General features: G+C 38.7%; 2 protein-coding genes and 1 long non-coding RNA gene across 5 annotated transcripts in view; 1 reads left to right on the top strand and 2 right to left on the bottom strand.

Annotated features, from left to right (window-relative positions):
• Positions 1-22,603, bottom strand: part of IL20RB (interleukin 20 receptor subunit beta) — a 991,209-nt gene extending 968,606 nt beyond the window's left edge. The window contains exon 1 of the mRNA XM_084989814.1: positions 22,559-22,603. The gene's annotated coding sequence lies outside the window, so the exon portion shown is untranslated. The remainder of the gene's footprint in view (positions 1-22,558) is intronic.
• Positions 1-22,975, bottom strand: part of PPP2R3A (protein phosphatase 2 regulatory subunit B''alpha) — a 200,844-nt gene that overhangs the window by 138,575 nt on the left and 39,294 nt on the right. For all 3 annotated transcript variants that reach the window (XR_014823976.1, XM_021069482.2, XM_021069483.2), the window contains exon 2: positions 13,438-15,904. Coding sequence is in view for 2 of the 3 variants with exons in the window: in XM_021069482.2 (XP_020925141.2) it covers positions 13,438-15,432 (1,995 nt within the window). In the remaining variant the exon portion in view is untranslated. The remainder of the gene's footprint in view (positions 1-13,437; positions 15,905-22,975) is intronic.
• LOC110256302 (uncharacterized) overlaps positions 1-22,975 on the top strand; it is a 40,512-nt gene that overhangs the window by 11,524 nt on the left and 6,013 nt on the right. The window contains exons 3-4 of the long non-coding RNA XR_002337693.2: positions 3,719-3,816; positions 9,787-9,921. This is a non-coding gene — a long non-coding RNA (uncharacterized LOC110256302). The remainder of the gene's footprint in view (positions 1-3,718; positions 3,817-9,786; positions 9,922-22,975) is intronic.

Raw genomic sequence — 22,975 nt, 5'->3', positions numbered from 1 at the left:
GAGGGAGTGACTGCTAACAAATATACATTTTTTTTTTGTGGAGTGATAAAAACGTCGTGGAATTAGTGCTAAGCGCTGTATAATCTTGTTGAATGTATTAAAAACCTACTGAATTATGCACTTTATTTTTTCTGTGATTTTATTTTTATGTGTATCTTACTGATGTAGGAACAAAGTGATATAATGAACTACAGGGCATACTTTTATATCACAATGTTAAAAAAGCCTTTCTTGGTTGTAACTGGCAGAGCAGTTAAAAGAGGTAATTAGGAGTTTCCATTGTGGCTCAGTGGTAATGAACTGGCTAGTATCCATGAGGACATGGGTTCAATCTCTGGCCTTGCTCTGTGCGTTAAGGACCCAGAATTGCTGTGGCTGTGGTGTAGGCCTGCAGCTGCAGCTGTGATTCAACTCCTAGCGTGGGAACTTCCATATGCCATGGGTGTGGCTCTAAAATGACAAAAAAAAAAAAAAAGGTTAATTATACCTTGCAATCATAGACTTTGTTTAAAATGTCATTGTAAATAAGTTTTAATAGAGGAAATTAATTATAAGCTAATTAGTTAATTACTCTTAATCCTAAATTTTTATATCCTTTTCCTCTGTACTCTAATTTGGATTTTTCTCATTGTTTAATTAACAGCTTGTTTTATTATTAACGTTATTTTACCCTTAAGTAATGAAACAGTGGGTTGGGGGAAGGATGCTGGGTGGTAATGGTGGTGATGAACAATGCTTCCTTTGCTCCTCTAGCCTTAACTACATTTTTGACAGCAAAATAGGAGGAGATCTAATAAGCAATTTTGTGTCTTGCTTCAACTGCCTCCAAATGATGGGAACACATTCCATGATCCATAAGGGAAAGAACCCACAAATCCAATATTTTTATCTCTCATTGTTCTAAGGCTTGGGTATAGATGGTTTTCTAGTATCTGGGAGGAGAGGTAATTAAGAGCCTAACATTATTACATATTATATATAATTCTTGGATCTTTAGAATTTCTAGAGTTCTGTACTTCTTAGTCTCCCTTCTTCCTTCAGGAAATCCCTCAAGTAGATATTGCTCATTGTAGAGCATAAGAATGAATTCATTTTTGGCCTATATATGTTAGTCAACTCAGCTTAGAACAGAGGGTTTCCAATCCACCAACATTGTCATGTTGAATGTCAATGAACCCACAGGGGCAGTGCTATGAAATACCTTGCTCCAGTCTTTGTTGGGGGTGTGAATGTGTGTGATTTCTCAGTAATTTGGGGGTAAGGGCTGAATGCACAGATGTCAAAGGAGAAGGCTAGAATCGATGGTCAAGGACCTGGGGGTGAGCATTATGTTGCAATTACAGCAACTGAAAGATCTGTCTCCTGGCCAGCAATCAAAGTGCCTTCTGGATGCCTGATTTTAAAGAGGCAAGAATGGTAGCATGTTTATCTGCTGATGGAATGATCAAATGGGAAAAACTGATGACTGCAGGGGAAAAAAAGGGTCATTCACTAGAGAAGTGTTCTTGGGTTGATGGGAGAGGATGGGATCTTAGAGCACAAAGTATAGGGGATGGCCTTAGACAGGGGCCCTGACTGTTCATGCACAGTAGCAGAAGGAAGGGAAAGTATATGGGTACTGATGGTGGGTGGCTACAGGTCTCCTCCATTTGCTTCAGTTTTCTCAGTAAGATAGGAAACAGTTTTTCACTGAGGGTGAAGATGGAAGAGTAGGTGTTACAGGACAGAGAAGAAACTACCAAAGGGTCATTTGCAGAGTGGTAAAGTGAGGGAATGGAGAAACATAGTAGGACTGCCAGAGTGCTAAAGGCCCATTGGAGGTTGGCGGTCATAAATTTAATGCAAGACCACTGAGTACAGTTGTGTGATCTCCAGCCAAGGTCAGCTGTACAAATAAAGAGATCTAAGTAGACAGAGAACACGATTTAACATGAGTTGGAGTTTTACCAAGCGAATACTACAAAATGAGGGCAAGGCATAGAGGCTGAGAGTGTTTTTCAGGGAGTGAATTTTAATGAGGAATGATGACAGTAGTTCTCAAACAAGATCATGCATCAGAATCACCTAAAGAGTCTGGGCTGAGACCTGAAAATATGAATTTCTATACAGCTCCCAGGTGATGCTAATGCTGTTAACTGGGAACCATGCTTTTAAAGCCACTGATATAAATGCAAGACCACAGAATGAGGAGCTAAAGAAGAGCAGAGGACAAGCTCATTGGAGGAGAGATCAAAGAACCAAGAAGCCTGTGTACTGGATGCCTCATCTACTGAAAACTCACAAGAACTTGAGCAAGTAGTACTGGAAAGTGTCATGAAACCAGGAGCTTAAATCTTCAAGAAATAAAGGAATGGGCCTGGGGGCTAGTAGATAACTACAATCAAGGAGAGGGACTGGGTGGTGAGTCTGACATTAGGTCAAAGTTCAGTGAGGATAGGTTCAGAGAGGTGGTAAAAAGAATAGTCTGGAATCTGCAAAGGAAGGCAAGAACACTCACTCTCCCTCCAGATCCAGTGGGAGAGGGGGTGGGGTAGCTACAGCACCCTTAGGGAGAGACAGGTTTCAGGTAGAGCAAGAAGGAAAGGGAAAGTTTAGAAAAGAGTCTGATGACCTAAGACATTTTGCCAGTGAATGATCAAGAGGGCATGGTGAGGAGTTCCTGTCGTGGAGCAGCAGAAATGAATCTGACTAGGAACCATGAGGTTGCAGGTTCGATCCCTGGCCTCGCTCAGTGGGTTAAGGATCCAGCATTGCCATGAGCTGTGGTGTAGGTTGCAGATGCAGCTCGGATCTGGCATTGCTGTGGCTGTGGCATAGGCTGGCAGCCGTAGCTCCAATTCGACCCCTAGCCTGGGAATCTCCATATGCCACAGGTGTGGCCCTAAAAAGACAAAAAAAAAAAAAAAAAAAAAAAAAACCAAAAAAAAAAAAAAAAACCAAACAAACAAAAAAAAGAGGGCATGGTGAAAGGATTTCATGGTTGGACTTAGAAAAGGGTATGTACAAGAGTAGGGTGAGGAGAATGATGATCTGGATTCCTGGATTTCTTGTGGTCACTGAAGTAAACAGGGATGAATATTAGATTAGTCCTAATGGTCTTAGGGCAGAGAATGGTGAAGCTGTGTGTTGGGTAGGCCTGTGAGGAGGACCTGAGGGCTTACCAGGAGCAAGGTGAGTTCCTTTTCCGGAGGCTGAGGAGGGCTGTACTTATCAGCAGTACCTGGATATATAGGTTTCATGTTTTACTTCTAGAAGGATATATAGTTTGGAGAAAATTTACTAAATGTTTGTGTGTGTGCAAACATATTAATAAAAAGGGGTCACACTGTTACATCTGTTTTGCAATTTATATACATATATGTGTGTGTGTGTGTGTATTTTTTTGTGTGTGTGTGCTTTTTAAGGCCACACCCATGGCATATGAAAGTTCCCAGGCTAGGGGTCAAATCAGAGCTATAGCTGCTGGCCTACACCACAGCCACACCAACTCGGGATTCAGGCCATGTCTGCGACCTTCACAACTCACGGCAACACCAGATCCTTAACTCATTGAGAGAGGCCAGGGATCAAACCCAAATCCTCATGGATCCTAGTCAGGTTCATTAACTGCTGAGCCATGAAGGTAACTCCCAATTTATATTTTTAATTACCTATTTATCATGTCCATTTTTCTACATTAGTACACATATATCTACCATGTTCTTTTGAATTCTGACAGGGACATATCTGAGATAAGTGATGCTGATTAATTAGAAAGGATGAAGATGCAAGAGGACCTGACCTTAGAAGACATTAAAGGTGCAGGGGAAAGACAAGGTGAGGTTATTATGCAAATTTATGTTTGCCACTGGCTAGATACCTTTACTTTTATTCACTTACATGGTGGTTAAATGAAGTAAAAGGGAGAATGGTTCCCTATTGTATTTTTGTGTGTTTTGATTTCTTTTTTTTTTTTGTCTTTTTGCTATTTCTTTGGGCCGCTTCCGCGGCATATGGAGGTTCCCAGGCTAGGGGTCGAATTGGAGCTATAGCCACTGGCCGACGCCAGAGCCACAGCAACATGGGATCCGAGCCGCGTCTGCAACCCACACCACAGCTCACGGCAACGCCGGATCGTTAACCCACTGAGCAAGGGCAGGGATTGAACCCGCAACCTCATGGTTCCTAGTCGGATCCGTTAACCACTGCGCCATGACGGGAACTCCTGATTTCTACTCAAATATTCCCAGCACTGAACCCAAGAAACCATCAGCACTTATAAAGCTGGGGGAGAAAAACATTTTCCCTCAATGACATAACTGGTTAAGATTAATGAAGGAATGGATACAAACCTAGTAAAAACAGAAAAGTGTTTATTAAATATTCCTTAAGAAACTTTTAATGAGGTTCCTAAAGTGTGCTTTGCTATAATTTTATATTCATAATTATTCTACATTTAAATATACATACAAAATTAAAAAATATAATATCTAAACTTTGAAAAGTTTATGTTAGATCATTAACCTGGGAAGGCCCTTAGTTCCCCCTGGAATGATAGCTCAGACACATATTCCTGATCAGGGTCAGAAAAAAAACAAATTGAATTCTAGTAACAGTGCAAATCCTACTCACCATGAAAGATTTCTCTGACCCTCTTGGGCATCCAAAAAACAAAAAACAAACAACTGTACTGAAATTCAATGGCCAGAAAGGTCTTTTTCAAGCTAAATTCATGGGGATGAAGACAGGACTTCTAAGAATGGGGGAAGGACAATGAGATGTATAGATATCTCTTAAGGAGAAATGATACATTTTCAGGATATAAACAAACAGCTCATTATGTGGAGGTACCACAACAGGGCTTGAAGGTGCAATGGTGAATAAGACAGTACCCTCTCCTCAAAATGCTCACAGTCTATAATCAAGAGATCCCCATCTTGGGATAAGGTAAACGAGTCTATACTCTTACTGGGGTTCTCCCCTCTTGCCAGGGAAGGTGTTAGGACTTTCCCCAGAACGCCACAGGTTTTTAGATGCTAACGGCTAGAGGAATTAAGAGGTCAGAGGTCTGTGAATCTTGCTGAGGCACCACTGTCAAGTCCTAGAAGGGAACCTGATGTCAGGTCCTTTTGCACACATCTTGAGAAGCCGAAGGCAGAGAAGGCAGAGAAATTGATGGCCTTCAGGCAAGAGGGCAGAGTGTCCATTTGAGAAGGAGGCAAAGCAGACAAGAAAAGTCCCTTCATTTGATTATTCATTCACTTATTTGTTTATTCATTCAACAAATATTATTTAATTCCACCATTTGCTAAATAAAGGCCAACAAAGGACAGTGGTCCAGGGAAACTTGAGAGATTCACAAATCTCTCTGCATACTCTCATTTTAATATTTCATTTTTATTAGATGTATGTTTGGGAACTAGAGATACAATTTTTTTTTGTCTTTTTGCCATTTCTTGGGCCACTCCTGCGGCATATGGAGGCTACCAGGCTAGGGGTCTAATCGGAGCTGTAGCTGCCAGCCTACACCAGAGCCACAGCAATGCGGGATCCGAGCTGCGTCTGCAACCCACACCACAGCTCGCGGCAACGCCGGATTGTTAACCCACTGAGCAAGGGCAGGGATCGAACCCACAACCTCATGGTTCCTAGTCAGATTCATTAACCACTGCACCACGACGGGAACTCTGGGAACAGGAGATACAATTTTGGAGGCTGAAGTGGTAAAAGAGAAGAAAAGGTCTGAACTAGGCTTTCAGGCAGACTGTCTGCTTAAAGTCTGACTTAAAAACTGCAGAAAACTAATGGGAAATGGGTCCCATCCTTCTAACCCTTTACCTTATTAGTGTGCATTCTATTAATTGGAATTCATAATAATATAACAGAGCAGCCTGATATTTCCCCTTATACTCTCCTGGAAGGAGAGTTTCTGTTAAGCCAATTTCATTTGCCCTTGATCATCAAGATTAGACTACCACAGAGCTTGGGTTTGAGAGAAATAATGGATTTATGATCTATCTATCTGGTCTTCCTTACTGGATTCCCCTGGGACCAAAGGCTTATGTTTGTAAGATAGATGGAGACGATTAAGGTACATTTTGATGTGTTGGAACAGAATGGAAATGGTTCTCGACAATGTGAGAAATAAACCTGAGTGTAGTATACTAACACTATAATAACATCAACATCTAAATTTACTGTATGAAAGTACAGTGTCCATATCTGAATGCTATTTCCTCCAGAGAAACTTCCTTGAATTCCACGAAATGGGGTGTTGCTCTCCCTTCTCTGAGTTCCTGTGTCTGATTCATTTTTATCCTCAACTGTGTGCCGTACACAGTGCATGCTTAAGCGCTTAGAAGCTACCTTTTCAAAAAATAAATTTCGGGGCTCAAGATGGAGCCTCTCCTTCCTTGGGTGCCAGTTAGCAAACCAAAACTTAGATAACTTACGTGTCCTTGTAAATGCGCTGCTTAACCAGAAACACAGTACATTCCATCAGCTAATCCCCAAACACCAAGCTAACTCCCCAAACAAGGTTGACTTTGTAGCTGCAGCCAATCAGATATTTTCTATTTTTCTCTCTGTTGTTCTTTATTCTTTATCATATAAAAGCTTCTTGCCTTCTGCTCCATTTTGCTGTTCTCTGAGACTGTCCACTTCACGAAATGTTGACATTTGTTTGTATATGTTAAACTGTCTTCTCTAATCATTTTTTAACAACTGTAAGTGACCTTTACCAGATTATTGAAATATGTCCAGCTAAAGTTCACACTTGGCAATACTTTGACAGTATTTTTATTCTTCAATCTTGAAATTAATAAAGTTTTGAAAAATATTAAAATTTAAATGTGTACTTTTTAGTAATTCAGACAGGATTCCTCCTCAATTAGTGATATTTGTAAGGTTTCACTAGATTTAAATATTATAGTGTGGCTTTAAAAAAAACCTTCCTTGGGAGTTCCCATTGTGGTGCAGGGGGAAATGAACCCAGCTAGTATTCATGATTATGCAGATTTGATCTGGCCTTGCTCAGTGGGTTAAGGATCCAGTGTTGCCATGAGCTGTGGTATAGGTTGCAGATGTGGCTCGGATCCTGTGATACTATGGCTGTGGCTTAGGCCAGCAGCTATAGCTCCAATTCGACTCCTAGCCTGGGAACTTCCATATACTGTGGGTGTGGCCCTTAAAAAGCAAAAAACAAACAAACTAAAAAAACCCTTTCTTTTTATTTAGTTTAAAATCTTTTCCATTGAGGAATCCTTCCCCCTGCCCTCCACTTTCAACTGAGACAAGCAATAATGGAAATTTCTTTTGGGCTTTGTTTTTACTAAAATTAAGTGGAAATAATTTTCAGGGGAGGCTACAGTTTTTTATTTTAACCTGTGAATAACACCTAACAGGCTATTGCCCCATAAAGCTAAAAAAAAGACCAAAAATGACTGTAATACCATCTGCTGGTGGTAATAAAATGTGGATTTAAGATGTCATTATTATGTAAATTATCAGAGCAGTATAGTTTTTCAAAATATTTTTATCTCCCAGGTCAAAACATGTTCTCAGTAATTCACTTATTTATAACCATGAAACCCTCTGAAACCTCAGCCACACCCCCTTCTCTCAAGTTATTATTTTTTAAGAAAAATTTTAGTTGATTTATATGTTTCAGGTGTACAACATAGTGATTTGACATTTTTTAATAGACTGTACTCCATTTAGTTATTGTAAAATATTGGCTATATTCCCTATGCCATACAATATATCCTTGTAGCTTATTTATTTTCTGCCTAGTAGTCTGTACCTCTTAATGACCTTCGCTAATCTTGCCCTGCCCCTCTCCACTCTCCCCACCTGTAACCACTGGTTTGCTCTCTGTATGTGACTCTGTTTCTGTTTTGTTGTATTAATTCATTTGCTTTAATTTTTTAGATTCCACATGTAAGTAAAAATGTGCTGTTTTTTTCTCTTATTTAACTCATTTCAGGCCCTTCTGTACATCAGTTACTCTAGAACCTACCGAATCGTTTCCTATCACTTTGAGTCTTTGTGAGGAAATCATGTAGAGAGGTGAATGCTCATTGTTGACCAATGATATGGATAACAACATAGAGAATTCACAAGCAAAGAAAGGAAACACAGGGAGTAAGGCATGGATGAAAAGGAACCTGTTTCAAGTGGAAAAGTCAGAGATAGGTAGTGACGGGAGAGTAAAGGGGAGAAAGCTAGGTAGATCAGAACTCATGATGAACGATTTTGAAACTCTGGGCTTATTTATTTTTCTGTTTCTACTGGTACACTGTCTGACTGCCATCAACCATTGGTAGTCTCTACGACTAATATTTAATGATGTTTCCAAGATTTCCAATGCCTTTAACAAAACATCACACTGAACCTTATCCAAAGTCTGCTTTGCTGACCTACCATGAAATAATATCTAACCCAAGGATTAGGAAACCTTTTCTGTTAATGGCCAGATAGCAAATACATTAGACTTTAAGGTCTCTGTTGTAACTACTCAATTTAGTAGGCAGAGCACAAAAGCAGTAATGAACCACATGTAAATGAATGAGAAAGGCTGTGTCCCAATAAAACTATTTACAAACTCAGGTGGCAGGCCAGATTTGGCCCATGGACCACAGGTTGCTGACCCCTGATTTTAGACCAATATCCTCTTTATCAACCACTCATTATCCTCTATTTTCTATTTGACTCCCTCTCCCAATACAGGTTTGAATAGTATTTCTGGACAACAAATATCTGGACCACAAATACTGTTCACTCTTGAGAAATTATTTTGAAATGCATATTAAAATATTAATGACATAAAATATTATCAAGTCAATCTTTCTTCTCAGGAATAATAATCAACGTCATACAAAAATACTTCCTACATGCCCTTTACATAAATCTCTTAAAATTGAACTGTTTTGAATACCTGGAAAAATTCTGAGTGTTCAAAAGGTTAAAAAAATCCTTAAAATTATTCTTTAAAAAATTTTTCTTAAAAAAATCATAACATAGAACTCCTCTGCTTTAAAGTCTACTTTAGTTCCCTATCCCTCTAGAACTTTTTAAAAAGCTGAAGCATAGTTGCTGTATGATATTATGTAAGTTAAAGGTATATGATATAATGATTCACAATCCACTTACAGTTATTATAAAATATTGGCTATATTCCCTATGTTGTACAATAATCCTTGTGGCTTATTTTATACCTAATAGTTCATACCTCCTGTTCCTCTATCCCTGTGTTTCCTCTCTCCCCTTCCTTCTCCTTACTGGTAATAACTAGTTTGTTCCCTGTATCTGTGAATCTACCACTTTCCTGCAGAACTCTTTAGCATAACATACAAGCTCATTCATAAGTTGGTTCTGATCTACCTCTCTGATTTTATTTTCTACTTTGTGTTCTTTCTCTTTATACAGTAATAAAAAACATGACCAACAATACTGTATAAAAATTTGCAGGAGAAAAACACTGACTCTTCAGGAAGTGGTTACTTCTGGAAAGGGAGTTTTTAGGTGTTTTAACTTTATCTGAGATTATTTTTTTTAAAAAAAGATGACGATATTAATGACAATATTAAATAAAGCAAAGATCTGAAGCAAAGCTACAGCAAAAAAGATTTGACAAAGCTACATGGTGGAATAAGAGAGCTTTTTCCATCATTCACAACACTTTTTCTATTTGTTTAAAACAGGGCTAACAAACTATAGTCTGTGGGCAGAATCTTGCCCACTGCCCATTTTTTAAGGCTTGGAACTAAGAATGTTTTTACATTATTAAAGGATTTTTTTTTTTTTAAGACACAGAAGATGATGTGACAGAAAACTTGTGACCTGCAAAGCCTAAAACATTTTCTGTTTGGCCCTTCAAAGAAAACGTTTGCCAATTCCTGATTTTAAATCTTTCATAAGAAATGAAAGATTTAAAAAAAAAAGGTAAGGAGGTAACTGAGTCAAGGAAGAATGGTTTTGTTTTCTTTCATTAAGTATCTTCCTGAATTAAACATTTTATGTTGCCTATTTCTTTTTCTTTTTGGCCATACTCACAGCATGTGGAAGGTCCTGGGCAAGGGACTGAACCCATGTCACAGCATCACCCCAGGCTGCTGCAGTGACAATGCTAAATCCTTAACCTGCCACACCATAAGAGAACTCCCTATATTACCCATTTTCTTTAAATTAGCTTTTCATGAATTACTTTTTCTTTTTTGGCCAGCCTGCAGTATATGGAGTTCTCCAGCCAGGGATCAGATCTGAGCTGCAGTTGCAACTCTGGATCCTTTAACTCACTGAGTGGTGCTAAGGATCTAACCTGTGTCCTGGTGCTACAGAGATGCTGCCAATCCCATTGCACCACAGAGGGTGCTTCCTGCTTTTTCAACTTTTATCAGGAAGAAATCTCAACATCTTATTAAAGAAAAAAAATTGTAACTATGTATGGTGACGGATTGTAACCAGACTTACTGTGGTGATGACTTCATAGTGTATACAAATATCAAATGATTATGTTGTACACCTGACATTCATATGTTAATTATACTGCAATTTAAAAAAATGTACCTCTGGGGGAAAAAAGAAATCTCATTAAATTTTATTCTATGATATTGAAACTTACTTAAAAGACCTTTGGGTGAGTCTTTTAATATGATTTTGATTTCAATCCATACTTGTCAAAAAAACTAGGAAGCTCATTTACAGCCCAGTGTGTCACTTCTTGATAGGTGTACTTAGACTGGAGACCCACTTAAGTCAGGGACACAGGAAAAGTGCTGCGTGGGACCTATTCTTGGCTTTAGGTTCACATTTTCTGCTTTCTGCAGCCCACCTCTTCTAGAATAATTCTGCCCCCACCCCCCCTTTTCTTTCCCACAGAAGATTATGTGGCAAGAGGGTTAAATAAAATTCAAAATACTGGGGGTTCCTGTCATGGTGCAGTGGTTAACGAATCTGACTAGGAACCATGAGGTTGCGGGTTCGATCCCTGGCCTCAGTGGGTTAAGGATCTGGCGTTGCCCTGAGCTGTGGTGTAGGTTGCAGACGCGGCTCAGATCCCGCGTTGCTGTGGCTCTGGCGTAGGCCTGTGCCTACAGCTCCGATTCAACCCCTAGCCTGGGAACCTCCATATGCCGCGGGAGTGGCCCTAGAAAAGGCAAAAGGCAAAAGGCAAAAAAAAAAAAAAAAAAAAAAATCAAAATACTGTACCATAGTAAGAGTTTCTGGCTCTAATAGTTGTGAGACATTGAGATATGTTATCAGAGAAGGCAGACCTTTTTTTTAAAGGGGGAAAGTAGTGTGATAATACATCTAAATATCTTAGCATGCCTCAGATCCTAAGAGATGTTAGATTTTCTGTTATTACCATTTTGAGGTTGTTATTTTCTTCTCTTTATAAAATATTAAGCACATCAGTATTGCCAGTGTACATGAAAGGATTTTTTTTTCTTATTTTTGTAATTAATTTCCACAGTTTCTCCCCCCAGCACTAACCCACATTAACTAAAGATATTACCATTTATCAATCAATAAATGAGGAAATCTCACACAGAGATATCACAAAAATGCTCAGTGAACAACTGAAGATACTTAGACCCAAATTATGTAATAACCTTAAATACGTATTGTTTTAACCTTTAGTGTCACTGGTAACTAAAAATGTGCACAGGAGAACAAGAGCCACAAATCAAATAACCAGGTAAAAACTGTTCATGTGGTCATAACATGCGTTTTTCCTGCTCCAATGAAAATATTAATGAGAATGCTAAAATAACTTGTTTTTAACTTGTTTTATATATTTGTCATCTCTAACAGCCATTTTTTTTAAATTTACTATATTAAAGATATAAAAAATGGAATAAAATGCTAGGACAAAGTACTTAGGACCCATCACCAGATTATGAAATAGAACATTACCTAAAATTACTGAGGACCCTGTGCACCCCTTCTCAGTTCTGTCTCTTCCTTACCCCAGGGATTAATCGTTGTTCTGAACACCGTATTTGATATATCCATACATTTCTTCATAATTTTTGTACAAATGTAAATATCTCATAGCATCATTTTACAACTTGCTTTGTTACTTTATTTGGTTTTTGTCTGAATTCATACATGTTGACACATGTGATACATTCATATGGTAGAGACAGTGCTCAGCAAAATTTTATGTGTTCCCCTAGGATTCTTAGACTTTAGGTTGGAACCACTGGACTGTGAGCAGACAGAAAGTGCATCATGTGTGCAACAAGGCACCATCCCTTTCTTCCCTTTCCTCAATGAACTAATAAGCCACATATTCCAGATGGGGCATTGGGGCAGCTGTGGGAACATGGAGCATCCATCAGCCTGAATCCCTGAGTAACATGGAGCAGAGCCTCTTAGCAACCCATAGTGAACATGTAAAATGAACTAGAATAACCCTGTTGTGCTAAGACCACACACACATACCTATAAATGGGCAGATAACTCCTTTTCTGGGATAATTCACAAGCAATGCTATCGGTAGTAGATTCAAAGCCTTTTGAAAATACTTCTACCCTAAGATCTAGATTGATATGTATTGTCACTTGCATGATGAAGGAAATTTCATATACTCTAGTCTTTACTTTCTTTGAAGACCTACTGGACTAATAAAAATTTCAGATGTGCTTACGTGTTCATGTATTGTTTCTGGTATGTTAGTTTTGTTTCCCCCAACTAGATTTTAAGTTCCTTAAGAACCATGTCTTCTTTTGTACCCCACACCGCACCCTTGCAGTCTACACAAGCATGCAGTAATGAGCGGCCTAGTGGTTGACAGAGGGTGAGAACTAATATTAAATGCCTTCTTTGTGGAAGGCACCTAGCTCCTGCTTCACATAAGTTATCTTCATGGTTATTATTTCCATTATACAGATGAGGATATTAAGGCTAAGTAAATTCCCTTTGGTCACAGAGCTAGGAAGAAGTTAAAAGGTGTGGGGAAGGAGCTTCCATCGTGGCTCAGTGGTTAACGAATCTGATTAGGAACAATGAGGTTGTGGATTCGATCCCTGGCCTCACTCAGTGGGTTGGGGATCTGACGTTGCTGTGAGCTGTGGTGTAGGTCGCAGACCTGGCTCGGATCAGGTGTTGCTGCACCTCTTGGCATAGGCTGGTGGCTACAGCTCCGACTCGACCCCTAGCCTGGGAACCTCCATGTGTCGCAGGTGCGGCCCTAAAAAAAGACAAAAAGACCAAAAAAAGAAAAAGAAAAAAAAAAAAAAAGGTGTGGGGAAGGCAATTGAAACCAGTCTGCTTGACTCTAAAGACTTTGGTTTTTAGTTTTTTGTTCACTGAACTTAGTGAGACCATGCCTAGTGCAGGACAGGAGCTTTAGCAGAATATAAATGGTTAACAAAAAAGGTTTTGTTTATAAACATTGCAAACATTAAAACATTTCTTTGGCAACCTCTAGGACTAAAGATTGTTGGGTCTTACCTTGATCACCTCTGGGGTCTGCTGAATCAAAACCACTGAAGTAGCATCTTTGGCTTTATCACCAACAGGACTTCTACAGACTGATAAATTGGACTGGGGGGAAGTTGTCAAGGTTTCCTGTAGAATTTGCATCATTTCTTTTTCTTGTGACAGGCTCCCCCTGCCTGATTTGCACTCAACCAGTTCTTGAGCAAAGTCTTCAATGCTTTCTAGAATTCGCAGTAAGAGGGCTCGATCCTCTTCCTCTATTTTGTGGCCATTGGTTTCAATAATCCTGGTTAGACAGGAAGGTGGGGCTTTCTCCGTGGGTGAAGAGACTTTAGATTTAGGGTCAAGATCTAGAGGGAGCTGACCAGTCAGCTGACTATGACTATTTAGGGAGTTAGAGCTTTTATCTTTGGCAAGTGGCTCTCTTAGAGAGGTCTCCATTTTCTGTGAGAAAGATTCCAAATCCATTAACAATTTATCTATCTCTTCTTGACTGTTAGGATTCATAAAATCTCTGTGGTTTCCCTCTTCAACTTTAGAAACTTCCGATTTAAGACCTTCCCCAGGTAGACTGACAACTGGTTTCTCAAATATCTTACCAATTTCATTTTGCATTGAGGCAGGACATTTTTTAAGATGAGTACCACAGTCTGAAAACTCTGCTCTATCTTCATTTATCTTTAACAAATCCTGACTGGGTCCATTTTCTGTCCTCTGTCCTTTATCTAATGCTTTCTTTCCATCGGTCTCTTCTTCAATATAAAGAGTTTCCATTAAATCACCAGAAGAAACATTTTCTAAAGGGCTCATGGGTGAAGGCTGTGATTGAAGCTGGACATCTTTTAGAGTTCTGGGATCACTTATCCCTAAATTGTATAAGGAATTTGTAGAGTTGTTTGGAATGGATTTTACAGTGTCTGTTTTCCTAGAACTGTGCTTGTCATCTTGCAGTTCTATAGTTTGAAACTGTCCAGAGTCAGGGGCTGAGAGCTGGACAACATCTTCATACTTAGGGGGCTGTTCAGTGCCAAATACTGGGGAGAAAGGAGTCAGTTGTAAACTCGGCATATTACTGATCAGTTCTGTTAAATCTATAGCTTCATTTGTTCCAGACTGCATGAATTCAAATGGTAGCTTTTTCAGATAGGATGCTAACCTGGTCATTACATTCATATAGACAGATTCAGAGCTAGAAATTGCATCATTACCACTTCCTTCTTTGATGCTACTCCCTGACTTTTTCTTTATACATTGTTTTATGATGTCTGTACATTTTTTCAAATCCTCAGAGCATTTTAGCAAGATGTCTAAGCATATCTTTATGTCTGTTCCAGAAGAAAAATTATCTATTTTATGTTTTTCTAAAATCTGGGTAACCAGATCTTCTTCAGAGAAGTTGTGCAGAAGCATTGAAGTCAGGTTCATATCGAGTGAGTTTCTATGGGATAAAGATTTTTCCTCAACTGAGGAACTCCGGAGTAAACCAAAGGATGGGGAATTCCCATCATTGTTATAATGGCCACAGAGCAAGTCAAGATCAACTGACCTCCTATTAAAAGAGTCAGACTTAACTTTCCTTCCCTTTTTATAAGCTGCATGGTTAGAGTTTTTGAGTTTTTCAAGGGAAAATTCTTTTATTTTTCCACTGGCAAAACTGATTGCTTCTCCTGCAATGTCCTTTAAGTTACAGGTGTTCTGAAATGCAGATCCTTTCTTGACCCTGGGTATTCCCGTGAGGGCCTGATGGGGATAGTCACCTTCAGCTGAGGAAAACCCATTTTCATGGGGGAGAAACATAGAGTCCAGGTCTGCATCTTTGAACTGAGACACAGGGATGTGCAAGAGGTCTGCGCAAACACTGTGATGTACCACAATGCAGTCCACTCCATGTGCGAAGGTGTGGCAGGTTCCAGTGCAATAATGTATAGCTTGCTCAAAACGCCGGTCTATCACCACACTGCTGTAGTGGTTCACAGTACTAACCACAAGTCTGTAAGTTGCTGCCATAATATCAAATCCACGTAGTTATGGATGGGGTGTGGACTTTTCTAGAACTTGTTTCAAGTAAACTCTCCTAAATGACACTCCACTGAAAATATAGTTGATGACAGTGTTCAGTGGTTTCTTGCTAATATAATGACCTTTCCCACAAAGGGAAACCATCTAAATTTGAGGTTTGATAACTGTCAGGATACAGTAGCTGTTGCACATGTGTGCTGGTATTAGGAAGTCTAATAATTTAATAATTGTGGTTTTTAGTTTTATTTAGTAATATCATGATACTATAGGATTATTTTTAGGAATAAATTTTAAGAAGAATAAAGAATATTCTCTTTCAGTTCCTCAGCAGTTCTATGATGCAGACACTTATGGTCATAAATATACTGTCATGAATCTTAGCTGGTAGTATAGAAGCATCGTGAGAATTGAGTCCTCCAAAGGCTTAAATGATCCATTTTTCTATGAATGATGATGAAACCTATAATGGAAAAAGAAAATAATTAAAAGGGAATATGATTTCATAATACTGAGAAAATCAATCTTTATTTCTTCTTCCTTTGCATCCCATGTGCAGTTAACCACAGAGCCTTACCCTTTGCCACATCACTGATGGCTTATCTTTGATTCATGCCTTTGCTTCATTACACCCTATGCTCCTTCCTATCTACAGTGGTAGTATCTTAACTGCCTTGTTACAACTGCCTCTCAGTTGGTATTTCTTATCCCACCTTCCTTGATACCTTACATGACACTAACTGGCTTGGATTTATAGAGCTTTCTCACCTCTCACAGTTCAAGAATTCACACTACTGATTTCTATCATGCATCACAGCAGGTCTAGGTCCTTTGACTCATTTTCAAGGCTTTCGATATCTAGTTTCAACCACCTATAACCTTATTTTCTGCTACTTTCCTATATCGACGTTTTGCTCCCACAAATCTAGTCTTCTTAAAGACAGCCAACACACAGTGCTTGTACTTGATCTACAATTTCCTCTATACTTGGAAATTATTCCCTCACCATCATCTCTTTTCTTACTGAGAGAGAGAAACCACCTTTATTACTGCTCCTGATCTCATCTTCTCAGCTCTGCCATATGCAGATCTCTCTGTCATCAACGGATAGAATTTAATCATTTTCTTACTTTAAAAAAAAAAATTGGGGAGTTCCCGTCGTGGTGCAGTGGTTAACGAATCCGACTAGGAACCATGAGGTTGCGGGTTCGGTCCCTGCCCTTGCTCAGTGGGTTAACGATCCGGCGTTGCCGTGAGCTGTGGTGTAGGTTGCAGACGCGGCTCGGATCCCGCGTTGCTGTGGCTCTGGCGTAGGCCGGTGGCTACAGCTCCGATTCAACCCCTAGCCTGGGAACCTCCATATGCCGCGGGAGCGGCCCAAGAAATAGCAACAACAACAGCAACAACAACAACAACAACAACAACAACAACAAAAATTGGCTTTTAAACCATGCTCTAAGTTGCTTTCCAAAAAGATTCAATCAATAAATACTGAGTGCCTACTATGTGCCAGGTACTTGCTAGGTGTAGGGATAGAGCAGTGAATAAAGTCCTGGTCCTTACTGAACTGAGAATCTAGCTGGAAAAAGAAAAACAACACATAGTAAACATACAACTTGGATGGTGATATGATCTATAGCGAAAAATGGAGCAGAAAGGTTTAGAAAGGATGGGAGGGTACTGTGTTAGGATGAAAGGGCAGTCAGGGAAGACCTCCCTGACATGGGAACAGAAACATGAAAGGAGAGAAGGGGCAGGCTGAGGAGGTATTTTGGGCAAAATCACCTTGGGCAGAATAACCGAAAGTGCAAAGGCTCTGTAGGAACATGCTTGACTTACCATAAGAATGACAGGGAGGCTAAAGTGATCAGAGTAGAGAAAGCAAGGGGGGCAGTGTGGGGATGAGATCAGAAAGGAAAAGTGGGAATCTACATCATGCAGGGTTTGTAGACTATTATGATGAATTTGGCTTTACTCTGAGTGAGCTGGGAAACAACTAATGTCTACTCAGCAGAGGAATGACATAATCACTTACATTTTAAATTGGTAATTTTGGCTTCTGTGTTCAGAGAAGACTGCAGAGGAGCAAGATAAGAAGCAGGGAAACAAGTTAGGGGCTACTGCAATAAATCAGGCAAGAAGGCTTGGGGGGTGTGAACCAGGAGGGGAACAGTGAAGCTATTTAAACGCTGTATATATTTCAAAGGTAGAATATTATCTGCTGAATGACAGAATGTGCAATACTACTGGATCAAGTAAGATGGAGTAAGGCAATGATAGGGAGACCATGACAGCAAGGAAGCACAGTGTCAGCTTGACTGCACCATCAGTCATACTGTCATTTTAATGAAGAAAACCTTTACCCATTTAATAAGGAGACAAGGACTTATTTTTATTTTTTATTTCTTCATTCTTAGAAAATTTTGTTTATTTTGCTTATTTGTTATATTTCTTCTTTGGTAAATTTTCTACTCATATCCTTTGCTTATTTATATATTAGATATTTAGTTGATATAGATACAATTAATGGAATTAATTTATGAAGAATCCTTTTTTTTTTTTTTAATTCTTTTACTGGTTAGGGTACACTTCCTGGCTCTCTAGAGCCGATGATTATTACTTTGTTTTTATGCCAGTCCTAGACTATTGTAATTACTGTTCTCCTACCAAATTTTACTACCTGGCTTTTTTTCTCATATCCCTAATTATGATTCTTGCTTATGTTCCAAATACTCTTTGATAGTCTTCCAGATGAATTTTTGCATTATCAAGTTTTAAGCAAAATTCTATAGGAATTTGATTATAATTGCAATAAGCTTATGAATTATTTTCAAGGAACACTGCCATCATTCTAATATTCAGATTTTCCTCCAACAAAGATATAAATCTTAATTCCAATATTCCTTTATTTTTTAGGTTTTTCTTCACATGGGTCACCACCATTCTTTTTGTCCCTCAGTGTCTCAAATTTGTTGCTATGTGAATGAATCTTGAGCTATTGTTTCATCCTCTACTTCCTTGCCCTTAAATCCCAGATGGTGGCTCATATAAAACTAGAAAGCTAACTATCATGCAGGATGGATGAAGCTCAAGTATAAAGAAGTTGCATAGTAAAGTGAGTGCTCAGTAATCCTTGAGTGAAAATACAAAGATGCCAAAGAGGTGTAAGTGTTATGGGACAAAAGACTAGAACATGGCAATGGAAGGAATTATCTTTTCAAAAGATGCACATCCAGAAAACAGGAAATAGTACTAAACATGAAAAAAAAAAAGTATTTCTCCAGGTTTGAAAATAACCAAAACAACTATCTGATAAGATAACATGACAGAAAATATTCATGCAATATTCGAATTTGAAATATTCAAGAAGATAACACTGGCCAAAGTCAGACATAGCTTTTACTTTTATTTTCTTAATTATTTTATGGCTGCACCCATGGTCTATGGAAGTTCCTGGGCCAGAGACTGAATTTGAGCTGAAATTGCAACCTATGCTGCAGCTTGCAGTAACTCCAGATCCTTTAACTCACTGTGCCAGGCTGGGGATCGAACCCACACTTCCACAGCGTCCCAAGTTGTGGCAGTCAGATTCTTAAACCACTGTGTTAGAGTGTGAACTCCCCAGACATATGCTTTTATGCCAGTGCTGTCCAATAAAACTTTCTGCGTGGATGGAAATATTCTGTATCTTCACTATCTGATATGGCTGCAATTAGTCACATTGGCTGTTAAGCCCTTTAAATGTGGCTAATATAACTGAAACACTGAATTTTAATTCTATTTAATTAAAAAAATTAATTTTGAAATTATTTTAGACTCACACAAAAGTTACAGAAATAATATAGAGTTTTTGTGTACCCTTCCCCCAAACTCCTCCAATGATAACACCCTATATCATAGTACAATGATCAAAACCAGGAAACTAACATTGGTACTGTTAACTAAATTACAGACTTTGTTTGGATTTTTCCAGTTTTACATGCAGTCACTTCTTGTTCCTTACTTCCTCTCTTCCTTTTATAGTAACTACCACCACAATCAGGATTCAGGACTTCGGCAAAAGATTTAAACAGTTCTTCTCCAGGGAGATAAAGGGCTGGTCAGTAAACACAGCAAAAGATGTTCAACATCATTAGCCATCAGGGAAATGTAAGCTGAAGCCCCAGTGAGAAAACATTATGCACTATTAGAATGGATGAATGGGCAAACAAGCTATGGTATATCCATACAACTGACTACTACTCAGAAATAAAAAGGAATGAACTGCTGATATATGCAGTAAAGTACATGACTCTCAAAATCATGGTGTTTAGTGACAGAAAACAATTTCAAAAGTTTGTTTAAAGACAAAGAAGCAGCCAGGAGATGGTAAGAGGGTTGCATTTGTGATTTAATCAAATCCCATAACTGCTGAGTGGGTGACCCAAAACTGAAAAATAATTACATCACAGAGGTTCTCCCATGGGAGTGAGAGTTCTGAGTCCCAAGACAGGTTCCCCAGCCTTGGGGTCTGGTATCAGGAGAAGGAGCCCCAAGGGCATTAGTCTTTGAAGGCTAGTGTAGCTTGGTTGCAGGAATTCCACAGGACTGGGTAAAATAGAAACTCTACTCTTGGAGGGTGCATACAAGGTTGTGTGAGCACCAAGACCCAGGGAAAAAGCAGTGACTTCATAAAAGCCTGGGCAGCAGCTACCTGCTGGCCTTAGAGGGTGTTCTGTGAATAGGGTAGGCATAGCTGTGGCTCACTGTGTTATAAGAACATTGGTGGCAGAAGTACCGGGGAGTGTTTATTTGTGTAAGCTCCTTTGGAAACTGTCATTTTGACACCAAGACCTGGTCCCATCCAATAGCCTGTAGGCTCCAGTGCTGGGACACCTCTGGCCAAAAAACCAACAGGGTGACAACACAGCCCCACCCATCATCAGAAAGGCTGCCTAAAGGTATTCTGAGCCCACTGGTGACTCTAAACACACCCCTTGACATGGCCCTGTCCACCAGAGGGACAAGACACAGCTCCATGCACCAGTAAGCAGGTACCAGTCCTTCCCACCAGGAAGCCTGCACAAGATCATAAAGAGAAATTAAGGAAACAATCCCATTTACCATTGTGTCAAAAAGAATAAAATTCCTAGGAATAAACCTACCTCAGGAGGCAAAAGACTTGTACTCCAAAAACTATAAGACACTGATGAAAGAAACAGAAGATGACACAAACAGATGGAAAGATATACTATGTTCTTGGACTAAAAGAATCAATATTGTCAACATGACTATACTACCCAGAGCAATCTATAGATTCTGTGCAATCCCTATTAAATTATCAAAGTTTTTTTTTTTTTCACAGAACTAGAACAAAAAAATTTTTTAATTTGAATGGAAACATGAAAGACTATGAATAGCCAAAGCAACCTTGAGAAAAAACAGAGCTGGAGGAATCAGGCGCCCTGACTTTAGACTATACTACAAAGCTACAGTCATCAAAACAGTATAATATTGGCACAAAACCAGAAATAGAGATCAATGGAAAAGGACAGAAAGCCCGGGGCGGGGGGACCCACACACCAAGAGTCAATTAATCTACAACAAAGGAAGAATACACAATGGAGAAAAGATAGTCTCTTCAATAAGTGGTGCTGAGAAAAATGAACAGCTTGATGTAAAAGAATGAATATTCTCTGACACCACAAACAAAAATAAACTCAAAATGGATTACAGACCTAAATAGATACTATAAAACTCCCAGAGGAAAACACAGGCTGGACACTCTTTGACATAAATTGCAGCAATACCTTTTTGGGTTCACTTCCTAGAGTAATGGAAATAAAAACAAAAATAAAGAAATGGGACCTAATTAAACTTACAAGCTTTTGCACAACAAAGCAAACTATAAGCGAAATGAAAGATAACTCACAGAATGAAAGAAAATATTTGCAAGCAATAACCCCTGAGAAAGGATTAATACCTAAAATATACGAACAGCTCATGCAGCTCATTATCAAAAACAAACAACCCAGTCCAAAAAATGGGCAGAAGACCTAAACAGACATTTCTCCAAAGAAGACATACAGAAGACCAAAAAGCACATGAAAAAATGCTCAATGTCACTAATTATTAGAGAAATGCAAGATGAGGTATCACCTCACATCAGTCAGAATGGCCATCATCAAAAAGTCTACAAACAATAAATGCTGGAGAGGTTTGTGGAGAAAAGTGAACCCTACTACATAGTTGGTGGGAATGCAAATTGGTACAGTCACTATGGGAAACAGTAGAGGATCCTCAAAATAACTAAAAAACAGAGCTACCATATGATGCAGCAATCCTAGTTCTGGGTATATATCCAGAGAAAACCACAATTCGTAAAGATTCATGCACCTCAATGTTCACTGCAGCTCTACTGACAATAGCTATGACAAGGAAGCAACCTAAATGTCCATGAATAGAGGAATGGATAAAGAAGATATGTACATATATATGATAGAATATTACTCAGCCATAAAAAGAATGAAATAATATCATTTGCAGCGACATGGATGGACCTAGAAGTTATCATACTTACTGAAGTAAGTCAGAGAAGGATAAATATCATGATATCACTTACATGTGGAACCTAAAAAATGATACAAATGAACTTACAGAGCAGAAACAGACTCACAGACTTTGAAAACAAATTTATGGTTACCAAAGGGAAAAGACAGAAATAAGGGTTAAATGAGGAGCCTGGGATTAATAAATATGCACTATTACATATAAAATAGATAATCCACAAGGACCTACTATACAGCAAAAGAAACTTCATTAGATATTCTATAATAATCAATATGGGAAAAGAATCTGAAAAAAATAGATATATGTATATGTATAGATGAATCACTTTGCTATGCACCTGAAACTAACACAACATTGTAAATCAACTACACGCCAATATAAAAGTAAAATAAAAAAATGAAATTTGATGAAATTGTCATAATTAACATTATTGAGAAAGAGAAGTAGTGGAAGAAGTAAAGAACTAATTACAAATTTAGGTCTTTAAGTTTTGAAGAGACATGAATAGCAGAGAGAGGGAGAACATAACAAAGCTAAATTCCCAGAGTAATTTCAATGAGAAGTTTACAGTTTAAAATGATTTGAGTTTTATGTTGTGAGCCACACGGGAAGTAGCATTGAGAACTATGTCTAGATACTCATGTTGCAACAGAACAAAGGGTGGGGGAAAAATGTAATTGTAATGTATACATGTAAGGATAACCTGACCCCCTTGCTGTACAGTGGGAAAATAAAAAAACAAACAAAAAAAAAACAATGAGATCCTGCTGTGTAGCACTAGGAACTACGTCTAGTCACTTATGATGGAGCATGATAATGTGAGAAAAAAGATGTATACATGTATATGTAACTGGGTCACCATGTTGTACAGTAGAAAAAAACATAATGTATTGGGAAAATAAAAAAAAAAAAGTGGGTATAAAAAAAATGATTTGAGTTTTAAAGGCTGAAGAAATGAAGATTACTTTCCTGCTATTTGGTTTAG

This window comes from Sus scrofa, chromosome 13 (genome assembly GCF_054392235.1).
Source record: "Sus scrofa isolate SSC_HxYL_T2T_F1_AM1 chromosome 13, Sscrofa_HxYL_maternal_Yorkshire_Landrace_v2.0, whole genome shotgun sequence".
Taxonomy (NCBI): Eukaryota; Metazoa; Chordata; class Mammalia; order Artiodactyla; family Suidae; genus Sus; species Sus scrofa.
Note: the sequence above shows the minus strand (reverse complement) of the source record. Positions and strands in the feature narration are given on the sequence as shown.